The sequence below is a fragment of the Vicugna pacos genome, chromosome 7 (assembly GCF_048564905.1).
Source record: "Vicugna pacos chromosome 7, VicPac4, whole genome shotgun sequence".
Classification (NCBI taxonomy): Eukaryota; Metazoa; Chordata; class Mammalia; order Artiodactyla; family Camelidae; genus Vicugna; species Vicugna pacos.
In genome coordinates, this window is record NC_132993.1 from 45,840,649 (window position 1) to 45,865,603 (window position 24,955).

At 32.3% G+C, this 24,955-nt stretch overlaps 1 protein-coding gene across 4 annotated transcripts in view; it reads right to left on the reverse strand.

The window, feature by feature from the left end:
* Nucleotides 1–1,243: 1,243 nt before the first annotated feature.
* Nucleotides 1,244–24,955, reverse strand: part of STK31 (serine/threonine kinase 31) — a 65,596-nt gene continuing 41,884 nt past the window's right edge. For 3 of the 4 annotated variants that reach the window (XM_072964828.1, XM_031674114.2, XM_072964825.1), the window contains 7 exons: nucleotides 24,247–24,372; nucleotides 23,528–23,653; nucleotides 21,864–21,950; nucleotides 21,036–21,185; nucleotides 18,243–18,365; nucleotides 8,520–8,588; nucleotides 1,244–1,559 (listed from right to left, as the gene is read on the reverse strand). In XM_072964828.1, the coding sequence (XP_072820929.1) occupies nucleotides 1,374–1,559; nucleotides 8,520–8,588; nucleotides 18,243–18,365; nucleotides 21,036–21,185; nucleotides 21,864–21,950; nucleotides 23,528–23,653; nucleotides 24,247–24,372 (867 nt within the window). In that variant the 3' untranslated portion in view covers nucleotides 1,244–1,373. The remainder of the gene's footprint in view (nucleotides 1,560–8,519; nucleotides 8,589–18,242; nucleotides 18,366–21,035; nucleotides 21,186–21,863; nucleotides 21,951–23,527; nucleotides 23,654–24,246; nucleotides 24,373–24,955) is intronic. The other variant, XM_072964826.1, reaches the window with a different exon arrangement.

A 24,955-nucleotide genomic window follows, 5' to 3' on the forward strand; every position in this document is an offset into this window, starting at 1 on the left:
TAGTTCATGAATTTCATCTTCCAGGTCACCTCATGGCCCAAGGAGACTGCTCAAATTCTAGCCACCATGTTAGCCATGTTATTAGCTTCCAGGCAATAGTAAAGGGGTAAGGGTAAAAGGGCACATCTCCAAACTAAGCTCCTTTTAAGGAGCCTTATTTGCAAAAACTTAGTCTAAAGGCTTCAACTAATAGAGAAAAATGGTAAATGCAATCTTTTAGTCAAGTACACTGCCACCCTAAATAAAACTTAATTACTACTAAGGAAGAAAGGAAGACTAGATTTTCAATAGGCATCTAGAGACTCTAACATACTACTTTAGTCTACATATACTTCAATCACTAAGTCCAATCGATCTGCCTGTTTCATATATTTGACCCATATGTTTCATCACTATTTCTCCTTCCCTAGATTCTTTTATTATTGCTCACCTACCTTATTATAATATTCTTTAAATCAGTCTTCCTACCCCTTATCCGGTAGTTGCTATAAGATGGATTTTGAGGGAGTTAAAACTGTTTAAAATTCTTCAATGACTCCACATTTCCTATAAAATTATAAAGTATGAGCATTTCTGTTTCACATAAAGCCCTCATCTATGACTATTCCCTGCATCATATTCTACTATTAAACACAACAAACTGTTTCTCTCTTCAGTGCTTTCATCATGCTTTTTCTGCTAATTAAGATACTCTTGACTCTCCTTCACTTTTACTACTCACCTTTAAGATTTAACTAACGTAGTACCTCCTCCAGAAACCTCTCCCTGAGACCCCTCTTCCATAGGATGAGTACCCTTCCTCTGAAATCACATAAAAGCTCCGTCCAGAGATATCACTGGATATTACATACTGTATTATGAGGATCTGTTTAGATCTCCAGCTTTCACAATAGATTACATGCTTTGTAAGTGTAAGGACCATGTTTGATTTATCTTTATGTTCCCAGAACTGGGTACAAAGCAAATGCCGACTATCATTTGTTGAACGTAAGTATTACCCTTCATCATGAACTGGCCTATACAATGAAAATCTGTGTTGGAACTGTCCAACAATCCAATAACCTTTTCTGTTACAAATAACATATTCTAATTATTCAATTTAAAAAAGTAACTACAAACAGAAAATCCTTCCTTAATAACTCTAGTTAAATGAAATTTCAAAGTATACAATTTTTTTTGCATAGCCAAACATCTTTTATTTTTCAGAACTAGAATACCAAAGACACAACCCAACTAGCTCCAGAACACTTCCAGACTTTTTATGTTTATTTAACCAAACTAAAAAAAGTTTTTAAAAGGAACATCTGCAACAACAAAATAACACTAATCTATCAATCAAAGTTCGCTTCACCATTTCTTGTCTTTTCCTTATGTTAATCCGAGCTCTCCACCTTTAATTCTTCTTCCTCTTTCTTTTGGGAATATTCAGTATCTTCTTCTGAGTTTGGAGATGATGTCTCCTTTGGTAGCACAAAACATTCAGCACTTACAACTTGTTCAGCAGTCACTGAACCTCTACAATAGATCAAGCTGCAAAGGAGGGATCTGACATTATCATCCTGCAAGAAAAAAGGGATGTTATAAAACAAGAATCAATAAAAACAAAACAAATGAACAAAAGGATAAATCTCTAAGGAGTATCCAATGCAAAAACACTTTCAATCAAAATCAATTTTGCCTATTTAGATCTTTAAAGATTTCTATCAAATTCAGCTAGTTTTTACTGGAAAAGAATTAATCCACTATGAAAACAATGGGATCAAATCACAGGGAAAAAAACAGAAGGAAAAAAAATCACAGTTGAAATATATTAAAAACAAGTGTCTATCAAGCAAGGTTCTCGTTCAGATTTGATGGAGAAATCAAAAGCTTCAAAGATAAACAAAAGCTGAAAGAATTCAGCACCACCAAACCAGCTTTACAACATATGTAAAAGGAACTTCCCTAGCAATCAAACTATAAGAAAAGAGAACAAAAAGAAAAAAGAAAAAAAAAACCCTACAAAAGATTGCTTTGCATAAATACAGGACAGAAATGGACTCATGGACAGAGAATACAGACTTGTGGTTACCGGGGGGGGGGGGGGGGGGGCAGGGTAGAGGGTGGGAAGGGATAGACTGGGATTTCAAAATTGTAGAACAGATAAACAAGATTACACTGTATAGCACAGGGAAATATACACAAAATGTTATGATAAATCACAGAGAAAAAAATGTGACAATGAGTGTGTATATGTCCATGTATGACTGAAAAATTGTACTGAACACTGGAATTTGACACAACACTGTAAAATGATTATGAATCAATAAAAATGTAAAAAAAAAAAAAAAGATTGCTTTGGCAGTTCGGGTCTTTTATGATCCCATATAAACTATGGAATTGTTTGTTCTAGTTCTGTGAAAAATGTGACTATTTTGACAAGGGTTGCATTGTATCTGTAGACTGCTCTGGATAGTACAGCCATTTTGATAATGTTGATTCTTCCAATCCAAGAGCACAAGATATCTTTCCATTTCTTTGTATCATCAATTTCCTTCATCAATGTTTTACAGTTTTCAGAGTATAGGTAACCTCCTTGGTTAAGTTTATTTCTAGGTATTTTGTTGTTTTTGATGCAATTGAAGTGTTTATGCCAGTAATAAAATTCTGATTTTTGAAGTGAAAAGAGAAACAAAAGTGAATGAAGGGCCGCAAATGGCAAAATATCCTTTCTTACTGGGTGAGTTGTACTCCATTACATATATATGCTGCATCTTCTTTATCCATTCATCTACTGATGTGCACTTGGGATGGTTCCATATCTTGGCAATTATAAAGTATGCTGCTGTTAATAGCAGGGTATATGTATCTTTTTGAATTCTTATTCTGTGGTTGGCTTTATTCCTTTGATAATTGTGTAAGTTTAAACAGCTAAAGGTCTAAATATTCTTGGAAACAATGAACAGTACGTGTATGTAAATTCTTGAAAAATATGTACAGCATATTGTGTATACGTATTTACATGCAATATATTGTACATGTGCAAACTGCAATAATTCTACCTAATAAAACTGGAAAATTTTTTAAAAATTAAAATTTTTTAAAAAGGACATTTTTTAATTCCCCCTTTCCCTCTTTTTTGGGACATTAGTCAGAGTTTGATACTATGAAAATTTTACACTGACATTCCTGTCTGGAAGCGTAACCTCCATTACATGGTCAAATGCTTCTAGTTTCACCTATGAAGTGACATCCTTCTGAAACACTTCTGCACCACTACCACCATCATCATCACTATGGAGACCAGAATTTATTATGTACCATGATTTTAAAGAATGTTATTTGTGTTATCACATATAAATAACACTATAATGTTGCTCTTTCACTAGTTCCACCTCCCAAAGTACCTGGGTATGCTTTTTTTGCTCCCTGTGATGACTCTAATTACAGCACATTTCACACTGAATAAAAATCACCTATTTATTGCTATTGTCCTCATCAGACTCTAAGATGCTTAAGGTCAGAAATTTTAGTTTATCACTTCATCTCCAACAGCAAACACAGTATCAGGGATATAGATGGTATTCAGCAAATAATGCCCACACTTCATTCTACAGAATACGTTTTAAAACAGATTTTAAAATAGTACCTTTAGTAAGTATAAACTAAAACTTACAAAACCTAAATGAGAAAAAATAGCATATGCTCTTGAAAGCTACAAAAACAGATTTAGAACATTAGAAAATCTTAGACAAAAAGGATCTCACCACAAATGTGTCAATTTTTAAGTTAATTTATAAACTTTACATGATTCCAGTAAAATTCAGTTTTTCCCCTTGGAACTCGATAAATTAACTGTAAAGATCTTTTATAAGAATAATAAGCGAGAACAGATATGAAAGGCTCTGATAAAAAGTAGCAATAAGGAAGGAACTAGCCTTCTCAAGTATTAAAAGATATCAAAGTCTGAAAAATTGTGCTGAACACTGGAATTTGACACAACATTGTAAAATGACTATAAATCAATAAAAAATGTTTAAAAAAAAGATATCAAAGTCTGTTAATTAAAAAGAATATGGCACTGGAATATGAATAAACACATCAGTGGAACAAAATAGAAAAACTAAAAATATACTCCTGCACAAATAAAACTTTATTATATGAAACGGTGGCATTTCTAATGGAAGAAGGGGTAACTTTCCAATAAAAGGTACTAAGACAAATGGACCCAATGGAAAAAGATAAAATCAGATCTATTCCTCACACCAAACACCAGGATAATTATAACTGTATCAAAAATCTAAATGTATAAAATAAAATTACATAATTACTACGAAAAAACAGTTGACTCAATTCCCAAAAGTAACTACAGAGAAAAGAATTTCTACCTTAAGTTTTTCACTCTCACAAATTATAAAATTATATAAAATTGGTTTTACACAGTTAAAGAACAAACAAAAAAGTAATCCCTAAATGTCAAAAGCAAAATCAAACAAATGGACTTAATTATGTATCAGGTAACATAATCACATAGAAAATTATTTCAACTGACTTTAAAACAAGTATTTCAGACTGTCCAGTCTTAGCGGGATAAAGATCTAGTAAGATACTTCCTAAAGTCAAAAAGAAAGAACTTCAAAGAAATGTTTAACTATATTCAATAACCTTATACTTTTTAATAATATTGTCATTTTTAAACTATCACATTCATTGTATGTAATTGTTAATATCACAAAAATTAAGATTACTAGTATCAAAGTAAGAAGGGACTTGTATTTAAAATTAAGTAAAAAGCCTACAATCTTGAATCTGATTTGGAAATATCTATATAATGTCTGTATTCATTCTTCTTTTTCTAATAAAAAATGCACTTCCTATTGAAAAATCCCAACCAACAATGATCAATCTTTGCACCCATATTTTTGTCTCTAAATTTCCTACTAAAAGGATTATAGGCTCCTTGGAAAAATGGTTAATTCCAGTATTAGGCAAGGAATGTACAAGATAATCAGGGACATCTTATGCAAAAAGCAAGTTATAAAAGACAATCTAATTTGTGACAAAGATCACAGGATACATCTTGAATAGGGTCCTCAAAAAATTAGAAATTGAGCAAAAACACTGACTTTTTAAAATGACTTCAACAATCTGAGACACATTAAAATGTTTAAATCCATGAGATTACAATGACACAACTTAAAATAACAAATGTTAATTTGATACCTTTTAGAGACTGCTAAGAAACAAATTCATTACTCTTATAATTGCTTTCCCTGGATGAACTAAAGTTTAGGGTAACCCAATAAACTGTTGAGGCAAAGTTTACCTTTATAATAACATTCCAATTAATAAACACAGATGCAATAACAGAACTGGAAAATCACCATTCTTCAACAAAATAAGTTGTCTAGACTACAATCATTAATTGATGCTAAAACTATTAGGCAGTTTAGAATGGAAAAATTAGATAATGAATGGAACAGTTTAAGAAAGACAGAACAGTGTAAGAGATAATGAATGAAACAATTTAAGAGACCTCAGAGATAACATGAAGCATACCAACATTCACATTACAGGGGTTCCAGAAGGAAAAGAGAGTGAAGGAGGCTGAAAATGTATTTGATGAAATTATGACTGAAAACGTCCTAAACCTGAAGAAGGAAACAGATATCCAGGCCTAAGCAGCACAGACAGTCCCAAACAAAATGAACCCAAACAGACCCACACCAAGATGTATAACTAAAATGTCAACAGTAAAACATAAAGAGAATTATAAAGGCAACAAGAGAAAAAAAGACTCACATACAAGGGAACTCCCATAAGATTTTCAGCTGATTTTTCTGCAGAAATTCTGCAGGCCAGAAGGGAGTACAATAATAGATTCAAAGTAAGAAAGGGGAAACTCTTGTACCTATGATAATCTACCCAGCAAGATTATCATTTAGAATTGAAAAAGAGAAAGAACTTCTCAGACAAGAAAAAACTAAAAGAATTCATCAATACTAAACAAGAAATCTTACAGAGTTTTCTCTAAGTGGAAAAGAAAAGGTTGTAACAAGAAGAAAAAATCTATAGGAAAGGAAAAATGCCACTAGTAAAGCAAATATATAGTAAAGGCTGATGATCAACCACTTAAACAAGATAATATGAAGATTAAAAGACAAAAACATTATAAAAGCAAATATAAGTACAACAATGAGTTAAGAGATACACATGAAGAAGGAAATATGACATCTAAGCCACAAAATATGGAGAGAGAAGTAGAAAATGTAGATCTTTTAGAATGTAGAATCTTTTAGAATGAACTTAAATGACTACCAATTTAAAACTAGTAGATATAGTTATATGTCAACATATATGAAGCCAATGGTAACCACAAATCAAACACCTTCAAAAGATACCCAAAAACTGGAAAGAAAGGTACATAAGCATATTACTAAAGAAAATCATCAAACCACAAGGGAAGAAACAAAATAAGAACTAAACAAGAGAACTACAAAAACAACCAGAAAAAAAGGTAATAAAATGGCAATAAATACATACCTATCAATAGTTACTTGAAATGTCAATGGACTAAATGCTCTAATCAAAAGACATAAGGTAGCTGATTACATAAAAATCAAGGCCCATCTGTATACTGCTTACAAAAAGCTCACTTCAGAGTGAGAAAATATTTGTAAAAGACATACCTGATAAAAGACTGTTATTCAAAATATATAAATAACTCCCAAAACTCAACAATAAGAAAACATGATTAAAAAATGAGCCAAAGACCTTGCCAAATACCTCACTAAAGAAGATATACAGATGGCAAATACGTCATGAGGGAAAATAAACTAAAACAATATACTATTACGTATTTATTAGAATGGCCAAAATTCAAAATATTGACCAAATGCAAGCGAGACTGTGGAGCAACAGGAACTCTCATTCACTGCAGGTGGCAATGAAAAATGGTATAGCTACTTTGGAAGACAGTTTGACAGTTTCTTAAAAATCTAAATATACTCTTACCATACAATCCAGCAACTGCACTCCTTGGCACTGACCCAAGGAAATGAAAACTATGTCTACATAAAAACCTGCACCTGGATGTTTATAGCAGCTCTATTCATCACTGCCAAAACCTGGAAACAACCAAGTTGTCCTTCAGTAGGTGAAGGGATAAATAAACAAGTACATTAAAACAATGGATTCAACGTTAAAAAGAATTGAGCTAACAAGCCAAGAAAAGACATGGAGGAACCTTAAATGCATATTATTAAGTGGAATAAAGCCAAAATAAAAAGGCTGCATACTTTATGACTTCAACTATATGACATGCTAGAGAAGGCAAAACTATGAAGACAGTAAAAAGATAAGTCTCCAGGGACTTGGAGAAAGTAAAGATGAATAGGTAGAGCACAAAGAATTTTTGGGGCAGTGAAAATACTCTGTATGATATTATGATCATGGATACATGTCATCATACATGTGTCCAAACCCTAAGAATGTATAACACCATGAGTGAACCCTAATGTAAACCATGGATAATGTCAATGTAGGTTAATCAATTGTAACAAAATGTACCACTCTGTTAGGAGATGTTGATAATGGATAAACTGCATATATGGGGGATACATGGGAAATCTCTACCTTCTCAAATTTGCTGTGAACCTAAAACTGCTCTTAAAAAAGTAAAGTCATAAAAGCAGTCGTAAAATACAAAATAAATATGTTCTTAAAAAAATGGCAAGAGAATTTTTATAGTCAGATCATTATACTTTTATAGACTTGTTCACTGCCATAATTAACCCCTTAATATCTAGTCACACTGAGGACTACATAATTTCAAAAGATTTTAATATTTCCATGTTTTAGTGCAAGTTACTGTGTTTACCTGAAATGCCCATCACCTCATTCTACCTCTTGTAAAATCCTAATTCAATATTGAGGATTCACCTATTCAAATAACTATTTGGTGGCATTTTTTAACAACCTCTTCCCTCCTCCTCTCTCTGCCAAATTAAAAATTAGTTTCCTTCAAAGTATTTTCTTAATATTCTGTATATAGATCTTGGTTGTTTAACTTGTTCATATTTCTAAATTATTAATTTCTTCAATGCTGCAATCCTAGAAACCAGTACCAATTCCTGATATAGAATAGGTACTCAAAATACGTTGGCTATACCCATACCTCAAAGCAATTATCAATGACACACATGTATGACAAAGAAAAGACACAGCTAGGTACGTACAAAAAGTAGTAAAACATTAGTTTCAATATAATGTGATTTTTGAAGATACAACAAAGACTGTCTTTCCTTAATTATTACACAGAATACTTACATAATTTGTGTGACAAACATACAATTCAGCAGTACTCTCTAGCAGTAATTTTCTGGCAATAGTGTAAGTTAGGGCACTTAAATTTTTCAATACTTCTTTAGTGTGAATGCTATTTTGTATTCCTGCAAATCTTCAGTCAAATATAAGTCTTATTACTGCTACACATCTATATCTCATGTTTCCAACCATTAAATGACAAAAAGGTCACATACCAAATGAAACTGATCCACCTTTGGAATTCCTTCCTCATTTGTCTCAAATTCCTGATTTTGAACAGAAAGCTGTTAAAGAGAATGAGAATGAATAAATTCCCAATGTACTAAAATACCAATCCTATAGCAGAGGCCAATCTGAAACTCTTTAGGTTCTAGAGAGAAGAGATCAAAGAAAGCACATTACTTCTAGCAAGATAAAAATATCTTCATTAAAAAAAAAAACAGCAACAACACTACTTGTTCACAAGCAACCAAACAGTTCCTGGGGCTCCTAAAGTATCAATCAAGAGTTGATGCACATACTATAAGCACTTTTAATATTTCCTCACCTTAGAAGCAAATATATTAATATGCAGTAGCTTACACTGTATTGGCTTCACCAATACTCATATATTAAATACAAAGAAAATTTATCAGGCAAGTTTGCTTCCTCATTAATACCTAACCTGTGTTCAAGAAATACTTGCTAAAATTTTATAAACTATCAAATATGGAGAACTTCTTACATACACAAAGATATTCTGAATCCCATGTATTTATCACTCAGCCCCAACAACCATCAACCAATGATCACTCTTGCCCTAGGTACAAACCCATATATATTATTTTTGAGGAAAATCCTATATATCTCATAATTTCATCTATAAATGTTTTACTACATATTTCTAAAAAATAAAGTCTTACTTTGACATAATCACAATATCACACTAAAAATTAATAATTCTTGAATATAAAATATCAAGTTTTCAAATTTTAATAACCTCATATTTTATTTTCTTATCATTTACTTAAACCCAGATTTAAATAAGTTCCACATACTGTAATTTAAAAATGAATAAAAGGACTTCTAAACTCTTCCTGCTCCTCACCACTAAGTTCAGAAACAACATAAAAGACAACAAAAAGAGATCTCTGACAGGTCAAAAGAGGAAGGAAAACTGGTGAGAGACTCCAGGACTTGAGGAACAACGTAGTGACAGGGTGTCTTATAACTTTCCTCCATCAAGGAAGATTAAAGCCTTATTTTGACACAATCACAATATAACAATAAAAATTAATAATTCTTTAATATAAAATACCCAGTTTTCAAAAAAGAAGGTGACTCAAATAGCATAAACTCAAAGAAAATTATTGGAATTTCTGACAACTAAAAACAAAGAAAAAATCTTAAGTGCAACCAAAGAGAAGCAAAACATTACCTATGTAGGAATATCAACTTGAGTAACAGAGGATTTTTCATGTAAAACCATGGAGATTAAAAGGAAGTAACACAACCACCATTTTTTCAACTGATAAAGAAAAGAACTTTCAAACACAAATTCTACATCCAGTGAAACTATCCTTCAGGAATGAAAGTGAAATCAAGATGTTTCTACGTGAAGGGAAAATAGAAGAATTTTTCACTAGAAGACAAACTCTTAAAGAATGGCTAAGTACCTCAAATAAAAAGGAAATGAATTTTTCAGAAAGGAATGTTGCAGCATCAAGAAGGAAGAAATAACAGTGTAAAGAATAGAAACATAAATACCAAAGACTATTCTTCTCACCATGAGTTTCCTAAAATATATATGATGATTAAAACAAGTTATAGCATTATCTGATGCTCAAGACAATGAATGATATTTAAAAGTGGGGAGGGTAAAGGAACCCAAATAGATTTCTACACTTTGCTCAAACTATTAAAACACTCATACCAGTAGAATAGGCTTAATTTCCAGAATATATAACAGATATACATAACAGATATAATTTTAATAATTAAAAAAACCCGATTCAAAAATGGGCAGAAGACCTAAACAAGCAATTCTCCAATGAAAACATACAAATGGCCAACAGGCACATGAAAAAATGCTCAATATCACTAATTATCAGAGAAATGCAAATCAAAACCAAGACGACATATCACCTCATACCAGTCAGAATGGCCATCATTCAAAAGTCCACAAACGATAAATGCTGGAGAAAGTGTGGAGAAAAGGGAAGCCTCCTATACTGTTGGTGCAGCCAACAGTGGAAAACAGTATGGAGATTCCTCAAAAGACTAAAAATAGACTTACCATATGATAGAGCAATCCCACTCTTGAGCATATATTCAGAGGGAATGTTAAATCAAAAAGATACATGCACCCCAATGGTCATATCAGCGCTATATGCAATAGCCAAGACATGGAAGCAATCTAAATGTCCATCAGCAGATGACTGGATAAAGAAGTTGTGGTATATTTATATAATGGAATAATACTTGGCCATAAAAAATAATAAAATAATGTCATTTGCAGCAACATGGATGGACCTGGAGACTATCATTCTAAGTGAAGTAAGTCAGAAAGAGAAAGAAAAATACCATATGATATCACTTATATGTGGAATTTTTAAAAAAAGACAAACGAACTTATTTATAATAAGAGACAGACTCACAGACAAAGAAAACAAACTTACGGTTACCAGAGGGGAAGGGCGTGGAAAGGGATAAATTGGGGGTTCTAGATTTGCAGATACTAATATACATAAAATAGATAAACAACAAGTTTATATTGTATATTACAGGGAACTATATATAGTATCTTGTAGTAACCTATGGTAAAAAATATGAAAACGGATATATATGTATGTTCCTATATGACTGAAGTATTGTTCTGTATACCAGAAATTGACACAACATTGTAAACTGACTTTACTTCAATTAAAAAAAAAACATATTGGAAATTTAAAAGCAGTTAAAGTAAAATGAGAGAACTGGAAGTTCTGTCCAGATATATATTGGATTGGATTCTATTACTTCTGTAAAAGAAAAATTATAGGGAATCACAAAATCATGGTTTTGGAAGGTAACTGAAATGGCATGAAGGTATGGGTCTCAAGTTGTTAAGGAAGTCCAAAAACTGCAAGGTTAGGTTATTCAATGAGTGATCAATATGACCACTAACATATTCTAGGAATAAGTTTGAAGTTGGAATAAAAAGAAAATCTTTATAAACAATTTTCCAAAGAAATATATAAGGGGCCATGGTTGAGACATCAGTAGATGAACTCATCAAGGAAACACGGCACAGTTTATTTTTTAAATAGTATTTCAGCACATAATTGTGGCTAAAATTTAAACTTTCATTTGGATACGGTAAAGGCATGCATTCCATAATATTCCAGCAACTACTCTGCACCAGGCACACGCTTTTAGGCATTTAGAATACAGGAGCAAACAAGACAAACTGCCTTAAAGGAGCTTACATTCTACTGGCAGAGCAGACAATAATAAAGATAAATAAAAGAAATGTATAGTATGTTAAGAGAAAATTCAAGTAGACAAAAGGGCTGCATTTCAGAGAAAGTCATGCTAAAAAAGCGTCACCTGAATAAAAGAGCCAATCACTTTTATTTTAAAATTATTCAGCTTCCTCACAGCAGCACCCACACACAAACACAATTTTTTTCACTATAACGCCAGAAGTACTGTACTTTTTTTAATGGGTTCTAGAAATGTCTTAAAAATTTCATTATAACCTGAAAAAACATAGAAGCATCTTAATACAAATGACTTTAAGGCTACCTTCCAAATATACCAGTTAAAAGATACAGTTTACTGCTGGAGATGGAAGGGTTGCCAACACTCAAAACACTAGAATTTTGAGTAGCTGAAGGCAGTCTTCAAAATATTTCCATCATTCAGTCTGGGTCTCATAACAGAAATGATCCTAAACCAAAATATCTTACAATATGCCTCAAAATATCTAGTCAGTATTCTAGTGTTTTGACATCAAATAAGCTGTTACTTTTATTTTTGCTAATTCTAAAACTTTTAAAAGCCATAACATGATAGTTAATCTACTGATGGCTCTGGAAATAAGATTCTCTGCTAATGATTCCAGTTTAACTCTAAACATTGCCTTTTCAAGCACAACCCTTGAGTATGTGCCTTTGTACACATTTTACACTAGGTTCTTCTATTGTAACCTGCCTTATTTGAGGAGGAAGATCAAAATATCCATAACCTTTGGAACTAAACTAAATTTCCTATCCAAAAAAAAATTGTTTAAAAAAAAAGAACCTGAACAACTAGAAAACATTTTTAAGATATCACAGTAGTTACAAAAAATGGAATACTTAGGTATAAAATCTAACAACACATTTATAGGATCTACACACTCAAAATAACAAAATGCTGATGAAACAAATCAAAGAAGACTTAAATAAATGGAGGTCATGGATTAAAAGATTTAACACAGTAAAGATGCAATTACTCAAAATGCCACTTCTCCCCAAACTGATCTGTTCTATTCAAAATCACAGAAGCTTGATTATAAATCAATAAAAAATGTTAAAAAAAATCACAGAAGCTTTCTGTACATATAGAAAAGCTGTTTCTAAAATGTATCTGAAAAGGCAAAGATACCTGAACTGCTAAAACAATTTGAAAAAACTGTTTTACTAATCATACTACCCAATTTTAAGATAAACTATCTTACTACTATATACTACTTATACTTAGACTACCTATACTTAAACTATCTTACTATATACTACTTACTACTATAAAAATACAGTAATCAAGACAGTGTAGTATTGGTAAACAGATACACAGATCAATGAAACAGAATAAAGAGTCCTGAAACAGATTCACACATTTTCACTGTGTGAATTTCTACAAACAGTGAATTTCACTGATTTCCTACAAGCATGCAAAGGAAATGCAGTAGAGAATCACTGTCTTTTTAATAAATGGTGCTGAAACAACTGGACATTCCATATGCAAAAAAATGAACTTTGACATAAACCTCACTTCTTACAGAAATTACATCAAAACAGATCCTAGATCTAAATGTAAAACATATAACTATAAAGCTTTTAAAAGAAAATGTAAGAGAAAATCTTTATAACCTAGGGTTAGGCAAAGATTTCCTATATACAATACTAAAAGCATTATCTACAGAAGGAAAACAACAATAAATTAAACTTCATCAAAATTAAAACCTTTTTCTCTGCAAAAGACACTGTGAGGAGAATGAGAAGACAAGTTATAGACTAGGAAAAATATTTCAAACAACATCTGTTAAGACATTTGTATCCAGAACGTATTTTTAAATGCTCACAACTCAATAGTAAGAAATACAGTTTTTAAACGGGCAAAAGATTTGAACAGTCACTTCACCATAGGGGATATATGGAAGGCAAATAATAATCAAAAACATGCTCAACTTCATTATCCATTAGAGAAACTTAAATTAAAACCACAATAGGACACTACTACAGACCTAAGAGAATGGCTAAAACAGAAAATAAGGGCAATATGCGGTATTAACAATGATGCAGAGCATCTGAAACTCTCATACATTGCTGGTGAGAAAACAGAATGGTACAGCCACTCTGAGTAAGTTTGGTATCTCTATATAAAATTATACATACAATTACAATCAACCCAACAATCTCCCTCCTGGGTATTTATTCTGGAGAAATAAAAACGTATGTTCACACAAAAACCTATATACAAATGTTTATGGCAGCTTTACTTGTAATAGCCAAAACCTGTAAACAACCCAAATGTCCTTCAACAGATGAAGAGATAAAGTTGGCACATCCATATAATAGAGTACTACTCAGCAACAAAAATGGAATGAACTACTGATATACTAAGGAGCTTGAATGAATCTCAAAGGCATTATGCTGAGCAAAGCAGCTAGCCTCAAAAGGTTACACACTGTAAGATAACATTTATACAACATTCTTAAAAAGACAAAGCTGTAGTGATAGAGAAAAGACCAGCAGTTGCCAATGGTTAAGGGTTAGGGAGAAGGTGTGACTAGAAAGGGACAGCACATAAGGGTTTTGTTGTTAGTTTGCTTGCTTGTTTGTTTTGAGTTATGGAACTGTTCTCTGTCCTAACTGTGGTGATGGCTATACTAATTTATACATATATACATATGTTATAGTTAAAAGGACTGAAGACCAAAAACCAGTCAACTGAAACACATGATAATTTAAAACTAAAAATTTTAGAAGACCTTAGTCAACATTAAAGATGAGCAGGAATTCAGTGCAACAACAGTGTATTTACTAATAGAGCTCTTTACTGCCATTTAAAGATGAAGGGAAATTGGTGGAATAAAGACTGCTATCACCATACTTCAGTGATATTTTATGATAGTTCTCAGGAACACAAGAACATTTGAGACATTAACTTTCATCCCTCTGATGTAAACAGTAAGGATATTACTGATGCGATGATAAAAATGCCAGTATAATCATTTCTACGGCTATGATGATTCTATGAAACCAGACAACTTTAAATACACATGCTAGCATAAGGCTAAAACTTGTGAATAATTGATTGTGGAATGGGATTTCCACTGATTACTACTTGGGTAGGTATAAACACTCTCTTTATTACAGCTTTATTGGGGTATAATTTATGTATACTAAAATATATATATTTGAGGTATATAATGTGATTAGTTTTGTGTAAGTATATACTTATATAAGTATATATAAGTTTTGTATAAGTATACTCCTACAAAATCACCACAATCAAGCTGGTGGACATGGTGATCATACCAAAAATATTTCCTCATGCCCCTTTGTAATCTATCCCTCCCTTCCCCTCTACCCTCAAACCCCAGAGCATTGATGATCTATCACCATAGATAAGTTTGCATTTTTTAGAATTTTATATAAACAGAACCATAAAGTATATACTCTCTTTCCTTTGGTTTCTTTAACATGGCAGAATTATTCTGAGATTCCATCATATTACTGGGTGTAAAGGCAAACCTCAAAAATATTGAGGTCCAATTTCAGACCACTGCAATCACTCAAATGTCACAATAAAGGAAGTCAGATAAATTTTTTTAGTTTCCCAGAACGTAAAAGTCATGTTTACACTATACCATAACCTATTAAGTGTGCAATAGCAGTATGGCTAAAAAAAATGCATATGTTAGTTTAAAAGTTTAAAAATACTTTATTGCTAAAAAATGCTAACCATCATCTGACAATGCAGGGCTGCCACAAATCTTCAATATATAAAAAACACAGTTATCTGTAAAGCACAATAAAGCAAAGCACAATACAACAAGGTATGCTTGTATTAATAGTTCATTCCTTTTAATTGCTGAGTAGTATTCCAATGGATAGATACACAGCAGACTGTTTAGCCATTCAGTTGTTTATGGGCACCTGGGTTGTTCCCAGTTTTTGGCTACTACAAATAAAATGTCTGAGTATTTATGCACAAGTCTTCGTGTGGACATACACTTTCATTTCTCTAGGCTAAATACCTGCGAGTAAAACGGCTAGGTCATATTATAGGTTTATGTTTAAACTTTTAACAACTGCCAAATTGTTTCCAAAGAGGCTGTTATATTTACATTCCCCTCAGTAATATACAAGAGTTTTAGTTGCTAAACACCTTAGCCAACATTTGGTATTGTCAGTCTTTTACTTTAGACATTATAGTGGGTGTGTGGTAGTATCTCATTTTGGTTTTAATTTCCCTAGTAACTGAGAGCATCTTTTCACATGCTTATTTGCCATGTGGACATTTTATTTGGTTAAGTACCTATTTAAATATTTTGCCTATTTTTAAGTTGAGTTGTCTTTTTATCATTGAGTTGTAAGAGTTCTTTGTAAGTTGGATACAAGTCTTTTGTCAGATACACGTTTTGCAAATATTTCCTCCCAGTCTATGCATGACTTGCCTTTCATTTTTTGCCTTTCATTTTCAGTGTCTTCTGAAGAGCAAAGTTTTGAATTTTGATGAAATCCAAATTATTTTTTCCTTTTACACTTGATGTTTTCTATGTCCTATTATTAAGAAATCTTCACCAAACTCAAAGTCAGTAAGATTGTCTCCTGAGTTTCAGAGACTTAGGTTTTACATTTAGGTCTAATATATATTTAATTAATTTTTATACACTGTGCAAGGATTCTGTCAAAGTTGAGTCATATTTTTTATGTATAGATACCAATTGTTACAGTAACTTTGTTGAAGACTATTCTTTCCCTCATAGAATTGCCTTGGCATGTTTATCTAAAATCAACTGACCATATATGAGTGGGTCTATTTCTACTGTCTCTATTCTGTTCCATTGATCTGTATATCTAACTTTAGACCAGTATCACACCATATTGATTACAATTTTATTACGTCTTAAAAATCAAAGTCCTCCAATTTTATTCTTCTTCAAAATTGTTTTAGCTACCCCAAATCCTATGTATTTTCATATGAACTATAGAATCTGATTGTAAATGACTGCAAAAAAAAAAAGTAAGCCTAAAAGCACTTTTGTTGGAACTATATTGAATCTAGACCAACTTGGGAGAACTCATGTCATTACAACACTGAGTCTTCCAGTCCATAAACACAGTGCATCTCTCCATTTATTTATGCCTTCTTTAATTTCTCTCAACAATACTTTGTAGCTTCCAGTGTATAGGTCTTGCATATCTTTTGTCAAATTTATCTCTAAATAATCCATATTTTTTATATTTCTATAAATGACTTAATTTTCAATTTCCTAGTATACAGAAATACAATTAATTATTATACTGACTTTGTATCCTGCAACCTTGCTGAACTTGTTAGTTTTAGTAGCTCTTATGTACATAACATTCCTAAAAATTTTCCACATAACTAATCATGTAATATGTAAATAAAGACAGTTTTATTTCTTCATTTTCAAACTGTATGCCTTTTATTTCTTTTTATTGCCTTATTTGACTGGCTAGATCCAGATCAGCAGACTTCAGTCTGCATGCCAAATCCATCCCACTGCTTATTTTCATAGATTCAAAGCCAAGAACAGTTTTCACATTTTTAAATATCTGAAAGAAAATCAAAGAATACTATTTCATGACACATGAAAATCATATGAAATTAAAATTTCAATGTCCACAAATAAAGTTTTATTGGAACAGAGACACGGATTCATTTATGTATTATCTATGGCTGTTTTCATACTATCGCAGCAGAAATCATATGACGCACAAAGCCCAAAATATTTACCATCTGGCCTTTTATAGAAAATTTTGCTGATCCCTGGGCTAGAACCTCTAGCATAATGTTAAGCAGAAGTGAGAACAGACATCTTTCCCTTGTTAACACTTAATCCCTCATATTTCACAGGTTTAAACCATGGATAAGAAACCGCTATTTGGTTTACACTGAAAGCAGGAACATTTACTCAAGGCTCAATTAATATTTGTTTTCCATATATGCATGAATTGCTTCCAGGTTAATATAGAATAAAATCAACTTCACTGTTAATAAAACTAAGACAACAGCATGATATGTTAAATATATATCAAGCCAAATTTTGGAAAGTACATAATAGGTGACAGGAAGTACAGCTGACCCTTAAACAACTGTAGGAGGTTCAACTGAATGGAGGTTAAGGCACCAACACTTGGGACAACTGAAATCTGCATATAATTTACAGTCAGCCCTCTTTATCCATGGTTCCTCTGTATCCATGCAGCTACAGATGGTATACTACTATAGTATTTACTACTGAAAAAGAAACCATGTTTAAGTGAACCTGCACATTTCAAACCCATGTTGTTCAAAGAACTACACAGGAACAGTTTATGATAAAACTTTAAAAACAGTTGGAAAATTTTTTCTGCTTTTTATCCAGTGTAATACATTGAGAAAAACCACTACAATCATCACTTTCTGTAATGAAATATATATAAATGATTTATCTGTTTCAATAATAAAAAATAACATACCCACAGTAATAGGCAGCCATAAGCATATAAGTCAGAACTTGGAGAAGCAGGTTTTCCCATTTTCAACTCAGGTGACAGTAAACTCAAGTCACCAACCATCATGTTCACTGAGGCTCGCTGACTCTACAAAAAATCGGTTAAATATTGGTAGGTTAAATATTTTAGAGACAACACAGTTAAGGTGGCTTTCTGTGTTTAATCAACGCCAAAAAAAAAAAGTATTCACTTGAAGTATTTTATTCTCTCTTGCTTTTAAACATTTTTACCCAATTTCCACCATTATAAATTGCTCTCAAAATCGGTCTCATAAACAGTGTCTCATGACAGTGAGACAGACTATGATTACATTTCATATTGTAGACTCAACAGATTGAAAACTAAGAACTAGTGATTCTTTAAGAATTTGGTACTCTTTTTTTTTTTCAATAAATTTCATAAGGACAAGAGGCAGTGCTATTTTTTTAATTCTGAAAATTCTAAATAACTTTTAAAAGCCACAAGTCTACAAAGTTACTTTCCTTCCTTACAGACCATTTTCTAAGTCTACCATTTCCAACATGTCAAAGGATGATCAATGACAAGAACATGAACTCTGGATTCAGACAGACTTTGACTGCAATTCCCACTCTGCCACTTATTTGCTGTGTGACCTCGGGCTTTAACTAACTCTTTGAGCCTAAAACAATTATTATAAAGGTGAAGGTAATCAGATCAGTAATTACCTAGCACATATCACTAAATGTTAATTATCTTCTCTTCCTACTATCTTTATTCTTGCATCTCAGAGTGCGGTCCAAAGACCAGTAGCTACAGTATCACCTGGGAGCTTGTGAGAAATACAGAATCTCCATTCTAGAAATGCTGAATAAAATCTGCATTTTAGTACACTTGAAACATATAATGTTATATACTAATTTTACTTCAATTTCTAAAAACTGCATTTTAACAAGATTCCCAGGAGATTCATATGTACTGTAAAGTCTGAGAAGCAATGTTCTTGACTGCAATTGCTTTTCAAATTACTCTTCCTGTTTAACATCTCAATTTGAGAGTAAGATAAAAAATGGAAAAGGTGAATTTAATCAATATTTCCAAGTAAGTAATTTTAAATAAAAGATTACAAACAATGTTTAGAGGGATAATAATAACTGACAAATCAGTATAAAGGGGAAGAATACAGCTCATGATTCCTAGAGCTGTACAGACAGCATGCTCAAAAGGCATATCAACCAAGATCCCTAAGAATTGAGAACTTTTTAAAACTCACAACTTAGTTATTTTTCTTAAGATGTTATCCTAAGTTTCAAATAAATTAATATAAATATTTCAGCAAATCCATTTTGTATAAATGATTTAGAGTTAGAGTTTTACATTTTTATTTTCTTATCTTTTTGAGGTACCATATGAACACCACTGAAACTACAGACAGGTGGCATTATCCAAAGATTTACAAATGACATATAAAGCACTGTGAGTTCTACTGGTCAAAAGGGAACTCTTCATATACAATAAAATACTGGCAAGGATTCAGAGAAATTGGAATCCTCATATATCCTCATATATCACTGATGAAAGTAAAATGGTGCTGCCACTTTGGAAAACTGTGTGGTTCTTCAAAAAGTGAAACACAGAGTTACCATATAACCCAACAAGTCCACTCCCAAGAAAAGAAAACATATGTCCACACAGAAACTTGTACTAATGTTCACAGTAGCATTGTTCACAACAGTCAAAAAGTGGAAACCCAAATGTCCACAAACTGATGAATGTAAAAACAAAATATGGCATATCCATACAAAAAATATTATTTGGGCATTTTTTAAAAGGAATGAAGTTCAGACACATGTTACAACATGAATGAACCTTGAAAACATGCTAAGTGAAATAAGCCAATTGCAAAAGGCCACATATATGACTGTTATCTATAGGAAATGTCCAGTCTAGGCAAATCCATGGAGACAGAAAGTAGATTAGAGGTTTCCAAGATGCTGAGTAGAGAAGAACAGGGGAGGGACTGCAAATCGGTATGGAATTTCTTTTTGAGGGTGATTAAAATGTTCTGGAATTAGACTGTGGTGACTGATACGGAATCTTGTGACTATATTAAAAACTCATACTGAACTGTACATATCGAAATGGGAGTTATGTATTAATAAAGCTGTTTTTCTAAAAAAGAATTTCTCTCTCGTGATTGTGTATATTTTGAAATTGCTCATTCTACCAAAAAGAAAAAAAAAAGATCACAGTAAGCTCTTTAACTGTTTGATGTTTGTTATCCCTACAAACTGCCTCTTCTGAGATAATATGGCACCAAATTAACAACCGATATAGTTGAACCGACACTTGAACTGAATGTAAAAGCCCAAGGTTCTCTAGTTTCTAAAAATGCTCATTAATCAAAAAACAGCAAAGTATATACAGCTAAATTTAATCTATTGAGGAGGGCACCAGCAGATGGGAAGAGAGGAGATGGCCTCCTAGTTTTCCTTGTGTACTTTCCAGCAATTAAATGTTTCTTGATGAGAATAAAATAATTAATGTTAATGGTGTCAATACCATTGACTGTAATTTCAAGTCGCTCCTAAGACTTATGGTTAAAAAAATATAACGCACAACTTTGGAAACTCTCATTCCAGCACCTAACTGATAACACATAATTGCTTACACTACATGACACACCATAACTGAGAAGCAGAGATCTTATAATAAATAAGTATATGATACAAAAGTGCTGAACTGCCTAATAATATTAAATCAAGTGTAGAACTTATTTATAAAACCACTATATTTTACCACAGATTTGGTGAAGTCAAAATCTCCAACAATTCCTTGTTCACGGTTTAAAGCAAATACATTGTTCTGATGAAGTGATCCATGAATTATGTCAGCCTTGTGCAATGTATGCAGGCCCTGGGCAACACCTTTCATGACCTTTAAGACTTCCTACAGGTAAGTACACACAAAAGAAGTCAAGAAGTAGACAAATCATTTTAACAGCTGAACCTTTTCTCCAATTACAAGACTCTTCCATAAGTGACCAAAATTCTTCCAAAAGAACACAGCATAGAAAAGGAATTAAAAGCCAGAAGCCCTGATTATGTAACTGGTGATATCATATACATATGACTTAGAGACTACAGTCTCTAAGAAGACTTGGTTACAAATAAGACCTTATAAAGCATCTAGGAAAAAAAAAGAGATGAAAACAGTGTTACTGGGTAGGTAAGAATCAGGGCATCCTTTATTGTTATTATTAATTCAAATCTACAATAGAAATTAAAGCTATTGCTTAAGTACTTACAATATCAAGTGCTATACCACATAATTTACATACAGCACAGCTTAACAGTTATAAGCATAGGCTTTGGTGCCAAAAAGACCTAATTTCAAGCCCCAACTGTGCCTCTGTTTGAGGGATCCTCTGCAAGTCATTTTAATCTCTGTAAGCCTCATTTTTCTCATCTGTATATAATGGGATAACTCATGTCACAGGGATGATGTGGCAATTAAATAGAATGAGTCAAAATTGTGTATTGTATAAAACATGTAATATGCCCTCAATAAATTTTAGGTGTTATTTTCTCATTTAATACATCCAAGGAAATAAAGTTTCTTACTTACTTGTGAAGTTAAAGGCATACTGGCTTGAACAGCACTCAGGTTTGCCCTAGGATAGTATGGAACCATCAGATAAGCCATAGGATCAGACTGAGAAGCAAAACAGAGAATAAGACTCAAAGTGAAAAATTCTTCAATATATTTTTAGTATGCAGTGATTATACAAGATAATTTTTCTTTATATAAAAAGGAATGAATTATTTCTCCACTGTGCAAAAGCCTTTAAGTTTAATTAGGTCCTATTTATTTTTGCTTTTATTTCTTTTGCCTTGAGAGACTGATCCAAGAAAATACTGCTATGATTTATGTCAAAGAGTGTTTCACCTATGTTCTCTCCTAAGAGTTTTATACTTTCATGTCTTACATTTAGGTCTTTAAACCACTTTGAGTGTATTTTTGTATATGGTGTGAGGTAATATTCTAATTCCTTTCTTTTACATGTGGCTGTCCAGCTTTCCCAGCACTACTTATTAAAGAGACTGTCTAAACTTAAAAGCTTTTGCACGGCAATGGAAAGCATCAACAAAATGAAAAGACAACCTACAAAATGAGAGAAGATATTTGCAAATGATGTGACTGACAAGGGGTTAATATGCAAAATACACAGACAGTTCATACAACTCAATATCCAGAAAAAAAGAAATAATTCAATCAAAAATGAGCAAAAGACTTGAATACACATTTTTCCAAAGACATACAGATGGCTAACAGGCACATACATGAAAAGATGTTCAACATCGTTTATTATTACAGAAATACAAATCAAAACCACAATATGATATCACCTCACACCTGTCAGAACAGCTATTTTCAAAATATCTACAAATAACAAATTTTAGAGAGGATGTGGAGAAAAGGGAACCTTCGTACACTGTTGGTAGGAATGTAAATTGATGAAGCCACTATGGAAAACAGTTTGGAGATTCCCTAAAAAGTAAAAATTGAACTACCATATGATTCAGCAATTCCACTCCTGGGTATATATACAGAAAAAAAAATGAAAACACTTACTCTAAAAGATACCATGCACCCCAATGTTCTCAGCAGCACTATTTAACAATAGCCATGACATGGAAGCAACCCAAACACTGAGCAACAGATGACTGGGTTAAGAAGATATGGTATATTTATATACAATGGAATATTACTCAGTCATTAAAAAGAATGAAACACTGACATTTGCAGCAATGGCAATGGACCTAGAGAATATTATGCTTAGTGAAATAAGTCAGACAGAGGAAGACAAATACTATATGGTATCACTTTATATGTGGAATCTAAAAAAATAATACAAATTAATGTATATACAAAACAGACTCACTGACATAGAAAACAAACTTCTGGTTACCAAAGAGGAAAGGGAAGGTGGGAGGGACAAATTAGGGGTATAGGATTCACAGATACAAACGATTATATATAAAATAGATAGGCAACAATGATTTACTGTATAGCATGGGGAATTATACCAATTATCTTATAACTACCAATAATGGAATATAATTTCCAAAAACACTGAATCACTAAATTGTACACCTAAAACTAACATAATATTATAAACCAAATATACACTTCAATTTAAAAAAGGAATAAATTACTTCCCTAAAGTTTGGAGCTAAAACTTACTTTACATAAAATGTTTCCTACAAGAGACTGTCATAAAACTTTACCTTACACAAAAATAGGAACATCAATGGTAGTAACCCAGACTCTTTTTTAGCTTCTCTCCAAGCTCTGTGATAGGCGGCTGCTCTCTGAATTACCCTGGCTTCTGTGTCAACATCCACAGAATAGCCCTTGAACCAAAAAAAGAGGCAATGGTAAATCCAAGATTAAAAATCTCTAATTATACATCATTCCAACCTAACAACTTGGATTTTTACGTAAGTTAAAATATATCTAAATTTATTTTTAATTGTATAAGTACTTTTTCTATCTGCTTTGAATAATAGAAAGAAGCAATTCTACCTGCAACTTAATATACATTTTACAACATGTAGCCACTAAGGCCAAATTAATTATCCTATTATCATGATTAGCAGTTCCCAAGGTCAGTGAAGAGAAGAAATCAAAGAATAGAACATGGTGTTGGCAAAACAGCTGAGATTTTAAAGAGAAATGTAAGAAAAACAAGAATGTAAAAGGCTCTTGGCTAGAATGTAGTAAGTTCACCTGAAAAAAGAAAGCAAGTATATCCTATTAAAGACATATATTATTTAGGGAAATGAGGGAAATTTTAAATTCAAAATTAGTTCTGGCAATCAAACTGGAAGCATAATCATCATGTAATTTAGAAAACAAACATGGGTCTTTACTTTCCTGAAAAGTCACACCACCACTTCCCTTTATACTTTTGACTCTCCCACAAGTCCAAATAACTTAGACTTACCTTTAAAAGAATTATCTGCCCGTCAACCTCAGAACATACCAAAGGACGCTTGCTGCTAAGTTCCTTCATGGGCTCAGCATCAAGAAGATCCCTTTCCAAGCTCATAGTAAGAAGACCACCAGAGTTCTAGGTACAAGTTTTTGTTACAGTTGAAGAATCCAAGCAATCCAGCACTTTTAAATAATCAATACAATTAATTACATACTATTAGATGAGTTGGAAATAATCAACTCTATTGGAGATATCAATAAAATAAAAATATTTAAAGTTTCATACTTTTTCTAGTTCCTGGCTCTTGAACTCCTTCCACCCAGAATGTAATCACCATACATTTAATCACTGCTATAGCTCTGTAACACATCCTGAAAATGACTGGGATTAACCAGACATGCTTCCAAGGAATCCTGATGTTTACTTGGAAAATTTCATGTGACAAACAAAAAGGTGGTTGTATAATGGGAACAAGAATTCACAGAAGTCATAATTTTTAGACTTCTAACACCTCTGCCTCTGTTTGAAGTGGAATCCTCAAAAGCGAAAATGGCTTTCAAATATTTTTCTACTAAATATTTCTGCTACTTTTTAAAAAGGAGTAATTTTTGCACTAAAACCTGACTATCAATATTTTAAATCAAGCTAAGTTTTAAGACAGTATAGTTTTAGTAAGAGGAGTTGTGAAACTATTTTCTGATTCTTTTTTTAAGCATTG